Source organism: Carcharhinus amblyrhynchos, chromosome 15, assembly GCF_965287045.1.
Source record: "Carcharhinus amblyrhynchos chromosome 15, sCarAmb.v2.hapA, whole genome shotgun sequence".
NCBI classification, from domain to species: Eukaryota; Metazoa; Chordata; class Chondrichthyes; order Carcharhiniformes; family Carcharhinidae; genus Carcharhinus; species Carcharhinus amblyrhynchos.
This window is the reverse complement of record NC_137338.1, coordinates 38,715,018-38,727,319: the sequence shown is the minus strand read 5'-3', so window position 1 is coordinate 38,727,319 and position 12,302 is coordinate 38,715,018. Positions and strand designations below refer to the sequence as shown.

The 12,302-nt window shown below is 41.3% G+C and overlaps 1 protein-coding gene across 1 annotated transcript in view; it reads left to right on the top strand.

Annotated features, from left to right (window-relative positions):
• The window catches only part of usp9 (ubiquitin specific peptidase 9), a 258,340-nt gene that overhangs the window by 197,250 nt on the left and 48,788 nt on the right, over positions 1-12,302 (top strand). Inside the window, exon 35 of the mRNA XM_080203847.1 lies at positions 10,668-11,418. Coding sequence (XP_080059973.1) covers positions 10,668-11,418 — 751 coding nt within the window. The remainder of the gene's footprint in view (positions 1-10,667; positions 11,419-12,302) is intronic.

Below are 12,302 nucleotides of genomic sequence, written 5' to 3'. Positions count from 1 at the left end.
TATACTACCATGTAGTAATCAAATAAAAGTATATAATGGTATGAGCCCATTTTTTGTGCTTGAAAATTTAGAAGATTATAATATAAATAGTCATTTGATGGTACAGAACTTATGTGTTTCTGAAAAGAGAAGCATTTTGAAGCTTTTCACCTTTCGCTCATCGGGACATCTCACAAGATTACCAATATAAGCGGAAAACAGCAATTTATACTCCCTGAAAAGAAAATACTGATTGGTTGGCAAATAGGGTCAGACTGGTAGAGGCATTGTCATAGAGAATGCACCAGGTGATAGACAGTTAACTGCCGAGTTTTGATTGAAATTTAAATTGGGCAGTTTGACACTGGTCAAGGCTTTGACTTGTGCAATGAGTCAATGAATGGCTATCATTCAGTTTGTTTATCTGAAACAGGTGCAGTGTGTATACGTGCTCTTTCTGTCTCCAAAGACCCAGGGCCCTGTGTACTAATATATAGCTTCTAGTACATGCAAATGTGCCACATTGTGACTCAAATGACCATCTTAAATAGTTTGTCAGTATAATTCTTAACACACTTTTATTTATTAAATGTGTTTCTAATGTAATGCGTCTAATGTGTTTTGACTTTTATACACATGGGATGGTTGTGTATGGGCTGTATCTTGCCCATTGTTAGCAGCAGCTGGGACATGCTGTTGATGCAGTTCACCAGTCTTTGGAACGTAGGCCTACATGCCTAACATCACAGCGGCACTGAAGTTCAAATGCCAGATTACCCATCAGTGTGTTTGGAAGAGCGTCTTTTTGCCTTGACAGCAGGATTCTGTTCGTGGTAATGGTAGGAAGGACTATTACTTACGTGGCGAAAAATTGCAGCAGGCGACGGTGCAGAGGGACCTCGGGGTCCTTGTGCATGAGTCGCAAAAACCCAGCCTGCAGGTGGTCAGGAAGGCTAATGGGATGCTGGCCTTCATAGCGAGGGGGATTGAATATAAAAGTAAGGGGGTCTTGCTGCGGCTGTATAGGGCATTGGTGAGGCCGCAGCTGGAGTTCTTTGTGCAGTTTTGGTCGCCGCACTTACGCAAGGATATTTTGGCCTTGGAGGGAGTGCAGAGGAGGTTTACTTGGCTGATACCGGAGTTGAGGGGGTTGAGCTATGAGGAGAGGCTGAATGAACTAGGCTTGTACTCGTTAGAGTTTAGAAGAATGAGGGGAGATCTCATTGAGACGTATAAGATGATGAATGGGATGGATAGGATAGAGGTGGAGAGACTCTTCCCACTCAGAAAGGACAGTAGGACTAGGGGGCACAGCCTCAAGATAAAGGGGGGGCGGTTTAGAACGAAGTTGAGGAAGAACTTCTTCACTCAAAGGGTGGTGAATCTCTGGAATTCTCTGCCCGTTGAAGTGGTGGAGGCTACCTCGCTAAATATTTTTAAGACGCGGGTTGATGGGTTTTTGATAAGAGAGGGGATTAAGGGTTATGGGGAGAGGGCGGGAATGTGGAACTGAGCCACGACAGATCAGCCATGATCTTATTGAATGGCGGGGCAGGCTCGAAGGGCTAGATGGCCTACTCCTGCTCCTGTTTCTTATGTTATATACCACTTGTGTTGCTTCTGTATGGTCACAATGTGAAACAGCTAACTTGACCTGTTGCTCAAATTTGTGCAATACTTTGCCCATCTAAGGTAGACAGGGCACTTTTCAGAGCCGAATATAACGGCTATCACTCCATTCATGAGTTTGCATGATATACAGCACAGAATGATCTCAAGGTAGCCATTGTCCCTCAAGATGCCTTTGATACGCCGTATTTTAGCAAATGGCTTGAGCCCTATTTACATCCTGATAAGACCAATTTTATGGTATGTAGAACTGAACCAATCAGCAATTTCATCTCGTATAACATAAATAGTTGTTTTTTCCCTTTGTATCAGTATTCTTCAGAAGTGTCCTAATTAGTGCAAGATGAAACACTTCGATTTTTTTTCAGTAATACTCAGGATGCTTTCTTTCATTCAATATCTGTATACATTTGAATTATAACCTGTTTTCCACCAGGCAGCAACCACTTTAGAATGCACCCCTTCAGGAAATTTTTCTTTAAAGATGTTATTCTTCCTTACTAGTCCGAACAATTTCACTGTATGCTAGGGTAAAGCAAGTTGTCAGCTATTGGTTCCTTTTTTCTTCCTTTTACAATAACCACAAATGGCTGTTCTCCAATTATCTTGTTTCCAATTATTGTTAAATTGTTCTCTGTTTTATAGTAACTTACAATTAAATTTATGCTTTTTTTTGTTTCTTCTATATTTGGGTTGATTTCTGCTGTTCATTCTCCTCTGGCTGCAAATCTCCATTCAATTCGAATTGCTAGAAATCTCTCCTATACAATTCTGTCTTCTGTGATGTTGTTTATAGAGTTAATAAAACACAATTTTTTTCAGACCAAACAGCTTTAGAGACTAGACCCAAGGCAGTAAAAGAGCATGTTGTTGGTAGGTAGGGAAAATTTGGGGACGCAAGTGCAGTCGGTCAGATGGAGAGGGCAAGGAGGGAAGTAGGGAGAGCAGGAAAGGAGGTAGGTAAAATGAGAGGGGAGTGGAAACAAGTGGAATGAGGAAATAACCAACATTTATCTTTTCAGGAAAGCAGTGATTCCTCCAGAAATGGTTAGGAGGTGCCTGTGGTAAGATTAATGTAGTCCATAACTGTCTCAGAACTGTTGCAGTGTTCCTCAGTGAAATTTCACACTTGGAATGGTGAGAAGCGCTACAAGGATCCTTATGGAAGGAGTGGTAGAAACCAAAGTTTCTGAAAAAGCCTGTTGGAAAGTATATGTGTAGATATCAACAGCTTTGTCAGGGAGATCAGGCTGCAACACTGGAACCGGCCACTGGAACTCAGTTTACAAAAATGTAGGAACAAAATTAGGGGAAGGCCAATTTTAATATGGTAAGCGCTGGCCAAACTTGAAAGTCCAACAAGTTTATTTGGTAGCACAAGCCACCAACTTTTGGAGCGCTGCCCCTTCATCACGTAAGTAGGAGTTCTGCTCATAAGTCTGTGAGGAGGGCAGGAAGTAGGGGGAGGAGGGTAGCAAACCGGGGTAGGAGGCCAGCAAGAGGTTGCAGAACTGTGACAAAACTCCCACTTACTTGATGAAAGGGCAGTGCTCCAACAGCTAGTGGCTTGTGCTACCAAATAAACCTGTTGGACTTCAACCTGGTATTGTGAGATTTCTTACTGTGTTTACCCCAATCCAGTGCCGGCATCTGCACATCATGTCAAGGGATATATAGTAAAAAGATAACTTACAGCAAATATAAGGGGCTTGAAACATTAGATGCCCAAAAGAAGTATAGAAATTGCAAGGGAATACGTTTTTTTAACTTAAGAGAATGAAGAGGAGGTATGATTCAAACCAAGATCAAGTTTAGAAAAGCCAAACCAATGGAATACAGGACCAGAGGGGGTTTGGGTGCATGTCCAGTGATCCCTGAAAGCAACAGGGCAGGTAGAAAAAGTTAAGAAGCCACATGAGATGCTTGCTTTTATTAGCCAAGGCATAGAATATAAGAGTAGAAAGGTTATGTTGGAGCTGTATAAATTATCCATTAGGCCACAGCTGGTCATCACACTGTAGGAACAATGTGATTGCATTGTAAAAGGAGCAGAGGAGATTCACCAGGATATTGTCTGGGCTGGAGTGTTTCAGCTTTGAACAGGGGCTGGTTAGACTGCAGTTGCTTTCTTTAGAGCAGAGAAGGCTGAGGGTGGACCTGACTGAGGTGTACAAAATTATGAGGGATACAGGTCAGGTAGATGGGAAGAAACTTGTCCCCTTAATGAGGGATTGCTAACCAGGATAAAAGCTAAGGAGCAGGAGATTTAGAGGGGAATTCAGAAAAACCTTTTTTTCACCCAGGGGGTGGTAGGAATCTGCAAATTGCTGCCTGAATGGATGGTAGAAGCAGAGACCCTCAACATTTAAGAAAAATTTAGATGAATACTTTAGTTGCCATAGCATACAAGGCTATGGACCAAAACTGGAAATTTGATTAGAATAGGTAAGTGCATGATGCTGGCACAGACATATGGGCCAAAGGGCCTCTTTCTGTGCTGTAAAACTCTGGCTGTATCTGTAGATTAACGGCATCAGATCAAAGCTGCAAAATCAACCACAATACAAATCTGTTACTAAAGTTGGTTGGGTAAAGAGGAGAATGGCTAAACCTCCAGGTTAGCTGATTAAAGTGGACAATCTTTCCAAGTGCTGCTGGTTCCAGTTTCTATCTGATTTGTTTAGGCTGTCAACTACTTGCCTGAAGTTTTGTTTGGCAGAGTATTTCTTCATTCTGTGTGTTGACTTCAACTTCATTGCAAAAGTAAGTTGAAATTTCAAAGTTGGTAAAACCATGTCACTTCAATGTATGATGGGGGTAGGGGGCGGTTTGAGTATGTTGTCACAATGTTAGTTGACCCCTTTTTATTTGAGATATTGCATAATGTGCTCATAACATTTATCAACAGGTGCAGTGCTATTATTTTATTCCTCTGCAGTTATAAGAACATAAGAACATAAGAAATAGGAGCAGGAGTAGGCCATCTGGCCCTTCGAGCCTGCCCCGCCATTCAATAAGATCATGGCTGATCTGTCGTGGCTCAGTTCCACTTTCCGGCCCTCTCCCCATAACCCTTAATCCCCTCTCTTATCAAAAACCCATCAACCCGCTTCTTGAAAATATTTAGCGAGGTAGCTTCCACCACTTCAACGGGTAGAGAATTCCAGAGATTCACCACCCTTTGAGTGAAGAAGTTCCTCCTCAACTCCGTTCTAAAACGCCCCCCCCCCCCCCTTTATCTTGAGGCTGTGCCCCCTAGTCCTAGTGTCTTTTTTGAGCAGGAAGAGTCTCTCCACCTCTATCCTATCTATCCCATTCATCATCTTATACGTCTCAATGAGATCTCCCCTCATTCTTCTAAACTCCAACGAGTACAAGCCTAGTTTATTCAGCCTCTCCTCATAGTTCAACCCCCTCAACTCCGGCATCAGCCTAGTAAACCTCCTCTGCACTCCCTCCAAGGCCAAAATATCTTTGCGCAGGTGCGGCGCCCAAAACTGCACACAGTACTCCAGCTGCGGCCTCACCAATGCCCTATACAGCTGCAGCAAGACCTCCCTACTTTTATATTCAATCCCCTTCGCTATGAAGGCCAGCATCCCATTTGCCTTCCTGACCACCTGCTGCACCTGCAAGCTGGGTTTTTGCGACTCATGCACAAGGACCCCGAGGTCCCTCTGCACCGTCGCCTGCTGCAGTTTTTCGCCACGTAAGTAATAGTCCTTCCTACCATTCTTCCTACCAAAGTGGACCACCTCACACTTGCCAACATTAAATTCCATTTGCCATTTCCTGGCGCATTCGCCCAGCCTATCTAGATCCTTCTGCAGACTCTCCACACCCTCCGCACAATTTGCCGTTCCCCCAATCTTGGTGTCATCTGCAAATTTCGACACCCTGCACTCGGTTCCCTCCTCCAGATCATCTATATAAATGGTAAAAAGCTGAGGCCCCAGCACCGACCCCTGGGGCACTCCACTAGTCACCATCCGAATAGCACCTGTTGACCCCCACTCTCTGCCTCCTATTTGACAACCAATCCTCTATCCACGCTAACACCCTACCCCCAACTCCAAGTCCCCTGACCTTCTGCAATAACCTCTTATGAGGTACTTTGTCAAACGCCTTCTGAAAATCCAGAAAGACCACATCCACCGGCTCTCCTCTATCGACCGCCCTAGACACATCCTCATAGAACTCCAGTAAATTTGTCAGACACAACTTCCCTTTAATGAAACCGTGCTGCGTCTGCTCTATCAAGCAATTCCCTTCAAGATGCCTCGCAATTTCCTCCTTAATGACGGATTCTAACATTTTACCTACCACAGACGTTAAACTAACCGGCCTATAATTCCCTGCCTTTTGCCTGGCACCCTTCTTAAACAACGGCGTAACATTAGCCGTTTTCCAATCCTCCGGCACTTCCCCGGAATCCAGCGACGTCTGGAAAATAACCACCAATGCATCCACTATAACCTCCGCCATTTCTTTCAGAACCCTCGGATGCATTCCATCCGGCCCTGGGGACTTGTCCACAATCAGCCCCTCCAGTCTGTTATAGCTATCCCTCTGGAGTCTAAGTCTGGAACTTAGACTCCAGAGGGAGAGACAAGGAATTTGTAACTCTTCGTCTCCTGTTGGGTAGTTTGTGCCTCTTGCCTTGCTTGGTAGCTGCACATTTATTCAATGCTTGGCTACTTCATTTTATTCTTTTGTTGATAGCGTAGCAAAATATTTTCTCATATTCCTCAACTTGCCATTTCATTTGAAATTTGGTATGGAGGAGACAGCCTCACATAATCATTCTTTCTTTAGCTTTGGCTTGGCAGAACATGGTTTCAAGCCCATTCTGTATTATTCTGTTATTAATATTAATCTTAAAGCACATGTATTCGTTGTGTTTTCTTCAACAAAATCGCAATTTTATTGGAAGTGTCGGTTTTAAAGATTTAATTATATTTGCTTTTGATGGCCCTATCATTTGATCATTATACATTAATTCTTCACTTAATATCATTATGTTCCTGAAAAGTGCAACTTTGCGTGAAACAACATTTAAGTGAATCAGTTTCCCAGGAGAACGCATATATAAACAGGATTTAAGTTCTTCTGGACATCTCTTATCAGGGAAAAATACAATTTGATATACCTGTACAGTTCATTCCTAAACAAAATATTTAAAAGAAATTTAATATCTCAATGTAAAATATAAACTATTCAGAGGTTTCATCTTTTGAGCCAACTGACAATGAAATTGGAATAATTGAACAAGGGGCTGGTGAATGGAATGCAGGCACTAGATGGTGGCGTAAAATCAGATGGGAAAAGGGTAATTGAGCAGGTGAGCAGTGATTGAAACGACAAAGCATAATTAATTCTTGAGGATAAACAGGATGAATTTTATTGTTGCATTGTTGCCTTATGTTTATCCCCATCAGGTCTTCATTCTGTTTTGGAGAACGTCCCTTTTCTTCACAGACTGAATAAATAAATAGAATCAGTTATTCACTGATTTATTGTTTGAATAATGTGTTTTAAAATCTCTGACCATAAATTTCGTAGTGAGGCTGACTTCATCAGTGTTCTCCTTGTTGTGATCTGCTGTCAAACAACACAATAACAAACATCATGTTAAAGGGATATATTTTCCCTATTGTGTCAGCGTCTTACAACAAAACAGCATTAACTGAATCAACATTAAGGAAGCTCTATATTGTTACGCTTATAACACTGCAGATAGCTTAAAGATGTTAAATTTTAAAATTTTGTTTAATGGGAGACAGATGAGGCATTTGGGCGTTTGTAGGGTGATTAACCCTGCATTCAGTCTTTGTGCGCATTTTATTTATCAGCCTCTTGTATTGCATAGGAGGCAGCTTGCTACTACATTGCTGTGGGGTATCAGATGAAAATTAGGATCTCATAAAAGAATAATAACTTTCAAACCAAGATTAGACAACTTACATTTGAATGGCTGCAAGTACTCTGAAAAACAGTGGAATCAGGAGTGTGATGAACACAGACACCAGCAAATGAAACCCATTACTTATAATGAGGCTATATCAATGCAAATGCGCATTCGCTGCTTTGGCAGCAAATGCAACTGGATTTAAAAGATGCCAAGACACACTTTCAAAGAACAACAGGGGATTTATCTCTGATGCCCTGCCAATACTTATTCCTCAATCGGCACCGCAAAAAAATTCATCTGGTAATTCTCCCAAGTTGCTGTTTGTGGGAGCTTTCTGTGTACAAATGGGTTGCCATGTTTCCTACATTGCAACAGCGGCTACACTTCAAAAGTACTTCATCAACTGAAATGCTTTGAGGTATCTGGTGATCTTATAAAATCCTATATAAATGTAAGTAGTTTCCCCTTTATTCCATTAGTTGCTGTTTCCTGTGGTCTTAATTTAATTCAAAACAAACTAAAATCAAAATCATTCTTTCAAGCTTGAATTTAGTTTGCTCGACACAATTCAAGGTGTCTGCTTGATGGGTTAATCAGCTGTGTGCCTTGATGGATTGTTTAAATCCTAAGCCTTATGAATAGGGTTATCCTCTGATAGCAATTTTCAATCCACATAAGATTGTTGAACTATTTATTCCAGAAAAGGTTCCACCAAATTTATATTTCTACTAAAAGGGAAATAACCTGTTGGTTATTTGTAAGGCTGTTTGCGATATAGTGTCTTTCAATTTGAACAGTTAGTTTCTGAACAGTGTGCAAGACCACAACTTTGGAAAAAATCTGTGCATAAACTGAGGTTAATGTGCTGGGGATCATGAATGTATGTCTACTAAGTCATTACTTGACAGGTTTGAAGTGACCAAGGTGAGTGGAAAGTAAGCTACTTGTGTAGAGGCTGCTACTTGAAGCAAAATACAAATTATTTAAAATGCACAATCTGGAGTAGTGCATATCACAAATAGCTTTAAATTGGTGGTCCAGTCAGGATGCACAGTAGTACTCCGAAGCTGACCTGACGTGTACCTTAAAGAAAATCACTGCCAGAGTTCTGTTTTGTACGCTAAAGATTCACACAGGATTAGAATAAATAATGAATAACATACCATTCAGCAAGTAGTAATCTTGTTTATTTTGAAGGTAGGCTGTCGCATATGGATCTCAGCCATTGGTCCTCCACTTTTTTGATGAGATGTTTTGAAACTCTGTGTGTGCGAGGTGTTTTCATTCAATTGTTGAACATTCCATACCCTTGCTGTACGAACTTGCATTTTTATGATGGCAGCACTCTACAGGCAGCAGCAATTAATTAATTTGAAGTGTAATGTTATGCAGCTAGACATGGTAACTATTTCGTAGTGCAAGATCCCATGGACTGCCACAACATCAGTGAGAAGTTAATTTATTCTTGATGTTTGATCATACATGTTGGCCAGATCACATGGTGAACTCACTGGTTCACTGAACTGTTATGCAAATGTTATGTGTTAACATTCTACCTGACAAGTTCACCATCACATCTGAAAAATGGCAATTGGGATTCTTTTCATCACATTTTAACCTGGCACATGAAAACAGTAGTCAACTATTTAGCCATTTATTGAGCTCATTATTGACCTGTGACCTTACACTACATGCCCATCTTTGCCCATTTCCCTTAATACTTTCATTTAACAAAAACCCATCAATCTCAGTTTTAAAATTAACAGTTGCATTTGCATGAAATATGCTCTCAGGTAGAGTTCTAAACATCTAGTACTCTTTGTATGCAGTTTTACTGATTTCATTCCTTGTAGGTTTCTAGTTAACAATTTAATGTTGGCAAGTGTGAGGTGGTCCACTTTGGTAGGAAGAATGGTAGGAAGGACTATTACTTACGTGGCGAAAAACTGCAGCAGGCGACGGTGCAGAGGGACCTCGGGGTCCTTGTGCATGAGTCGCAAAAACCCAGCTTGCAGGTGCAGCAGGTGGTCAGGAAGGCGAATGGGATGCTGGCCTTCATAGCGAAGGGGATTGAATATAAAAGTAGGGAGGTCTTGCTGCAGCTGTATAGGGCATTGGTGAGGCCGCAGCTGGAGTACTGTGTGCAGTTTTGGGCGCCGCACCTGCGCAAGGATATTTTGGCCCTGGAGGGAGTGCAGAGGAGGTTTACTAGGCTGATACCGGAGTTGAGGGGATTGAGCTATGAGAAGAGGCTGAATAAACTAGGCTTGTACTCGTTAGAGTTTAGAAGAATGAGGGGAGATCTCATTGAGACGTATAAGATGATGAATGGGATGGATAGGATAGAGGTGGAGAGACTCTTCCCGCTCAAAAAAGACACTAGGACTAGGGGGCACAGCCTCAAGATAAAGGGGAAGCGGTTTAGAACGGAGTTGAGGAGGAACTTCTTCACTCAAAGGGTGGTGAATCTCTGGAATTCTCTGCCCGTTGAAGTGGTGGAGGCTGCCTCGCTAAATATTTTTAAGAAGCGGGTTGATGGGTTCTTGATAAGAGAGGGGATTAAGGGTTATGGGGAGAGGGCGGGAAAGTGGAACTGAGCCACAACAGATCAGCCATGATCTTATTGAATGGCGGGGCAGGCTCGAAGGGCTAGATGGCCTACTCCTGCTCCTATTTCTTATGTTCTTATGTTCTTAACTTGGAATTGTGTAGCTACTTGAACGAAGTTGCTTAAAAACATAAGTTGCATGGAATTCAAATCGCTGCAGCTTTTTTCAGATTAACATAATTTGATATTTAAGGCTCATTTGCTGACCAGCATTTTGAAATCCGTGCCCATGTTTGAACCTTTGTTCACAAGATTAAAGTAATATTGAATCCAATAAATGTTGCTAAAACTCAATTCAGTAATGCGTATGTGTGCTCATTGAGGTTGGCTTTTGTGCATCTCAGGAGAATGTAAGACAGATGTTAGCGACTGTGCCTAATATTTAGCCTCTGCTTTAGGAGTGAAGAAAAGTGGTGGGAAACGCAGATAAGAAACTTGATGTAAAACTTGTATTTTCTAATTTCTTTAGGCTAAGGTTATGTTTACAATAGCAAAGTTTTTCTAAACTTGATTATGCCTTTGATGTGTTCTGTCTTGCAGGTCGACACAGTGAAACGTTTGCTAATAAAGAAGTTGCCACCAGTTTTAGCAATTCAACTGAAGCGATTTGACTATGACTGGGAGAGGGAATGTGCAATTAAATTCAATGACTATTTTGAGTTTCCACGAGAGCTGGATATGGAGCCTTATACTGTGGCCGGCGTAGCCAAGTTGGAAGGGGATGACATCAACCCAGAAAATCAGTTGATCCAAAATGACCAGCCAGATAATGAACAGCCTGGTAGCACTAAATATAGACTAGTTGGTGTGTTGGTGCATAGTGGTCAGGCCAGTGGTGGACATTACTATTCGTACATCATTCAACGAAATGGTGGAGATGGTGAGAAAAATAAATGGTATAAGTTTGATGATGGTGATGTAACTGAGTGTAAAATGGATGATGACGAAGAGATGAAAAACCAGTGCTTTGGTGGTGAATACATGGGTGAGGTCTTTGACCATATGATGAAACGTATGTCATATAGGCGGCAAAAACGATGGTGGAACGCCTATATACTTTTTTATGAACGAATGGACACAATAGATAAAGATAATGAATTAATTAAGTACATTTCTGAGCTGGAGATTAGCATAAAACCGCACCAGATAAAGATGCCAAGTGTCATTGAACGAAGTGTACGGAAACAGAATGTGCAGTTCATGCACAACAGAATGCAGTATAGCCTGGAGTATTTTCAATTCATTAAGAAACTACTGACTTGTAACAGCGTCTACCTGAATCCCCCACCTGGTGAGTATACTTGTATCTTTGATAACATTGCATCCAGAGAAACATGAGGGTTTTTTTGTTATCTCATTGTTAAATCCTTATTGATATATTTATGTAAGACTAGATCTATATTCTGAGGTAAAAGTTAATGAAAATATCATGCAGTCTGCTGATGTGCTTCTGTTGAGAATTCCAGCTTCCTTGTAAATGTGTATAAATATACTGGACAAGAAGCTGAGTTTAATTATTTTAAAGTGGGTTTTTAAAAAACACCCAAAATCCAGTGTATTATGTTACAAGTTTTCAGGCTGTACAAAATGCTCTCATCTCATACAGAGGCACTCTGCATTGTCTTTAATCTGGATAATATCTTTAATACCCATAACCTAAACAATAGTAACCCAGCAGCACTTAGCACCAAGACCATTTGTTAAGTGACTTTAACGCGAGTATAGAAGCTTACTGTATGGGTGACCATTTAGCCATTGTTTCTGTGCAAGCTCTTAATGGAACAATTCAGATTCAATGCCACTGGTCCACTGTTTGAGAAACTGAACAGAAGAGCATTCTGCTGAGACGAAGCACAATTGCAAACCACAATTTGGTTCATTTTCCATTAAATAGGTTTATCACAATGTGCACTACAGTGAAATGCATCTAGAGTACCTTTGTCTCTTTCTGGCTGATTAGAAAGCAATTAAGCACTATCTAGCATGCATCTTTCTGATGTGGGAGGCACGATAACAGAGATGTCTGTGTTAACTGTTTTCCACTGTCAACATCTTAAATAGAAACTATAGTTACATTAGTGGTACAAGTGCTCTGGAATTCCTTTACACACCCTCTCCTTGCTGAGTCCTGACATCTCAAAATGTTGGGAGGTTAACAGATTAAACAGCCAACTG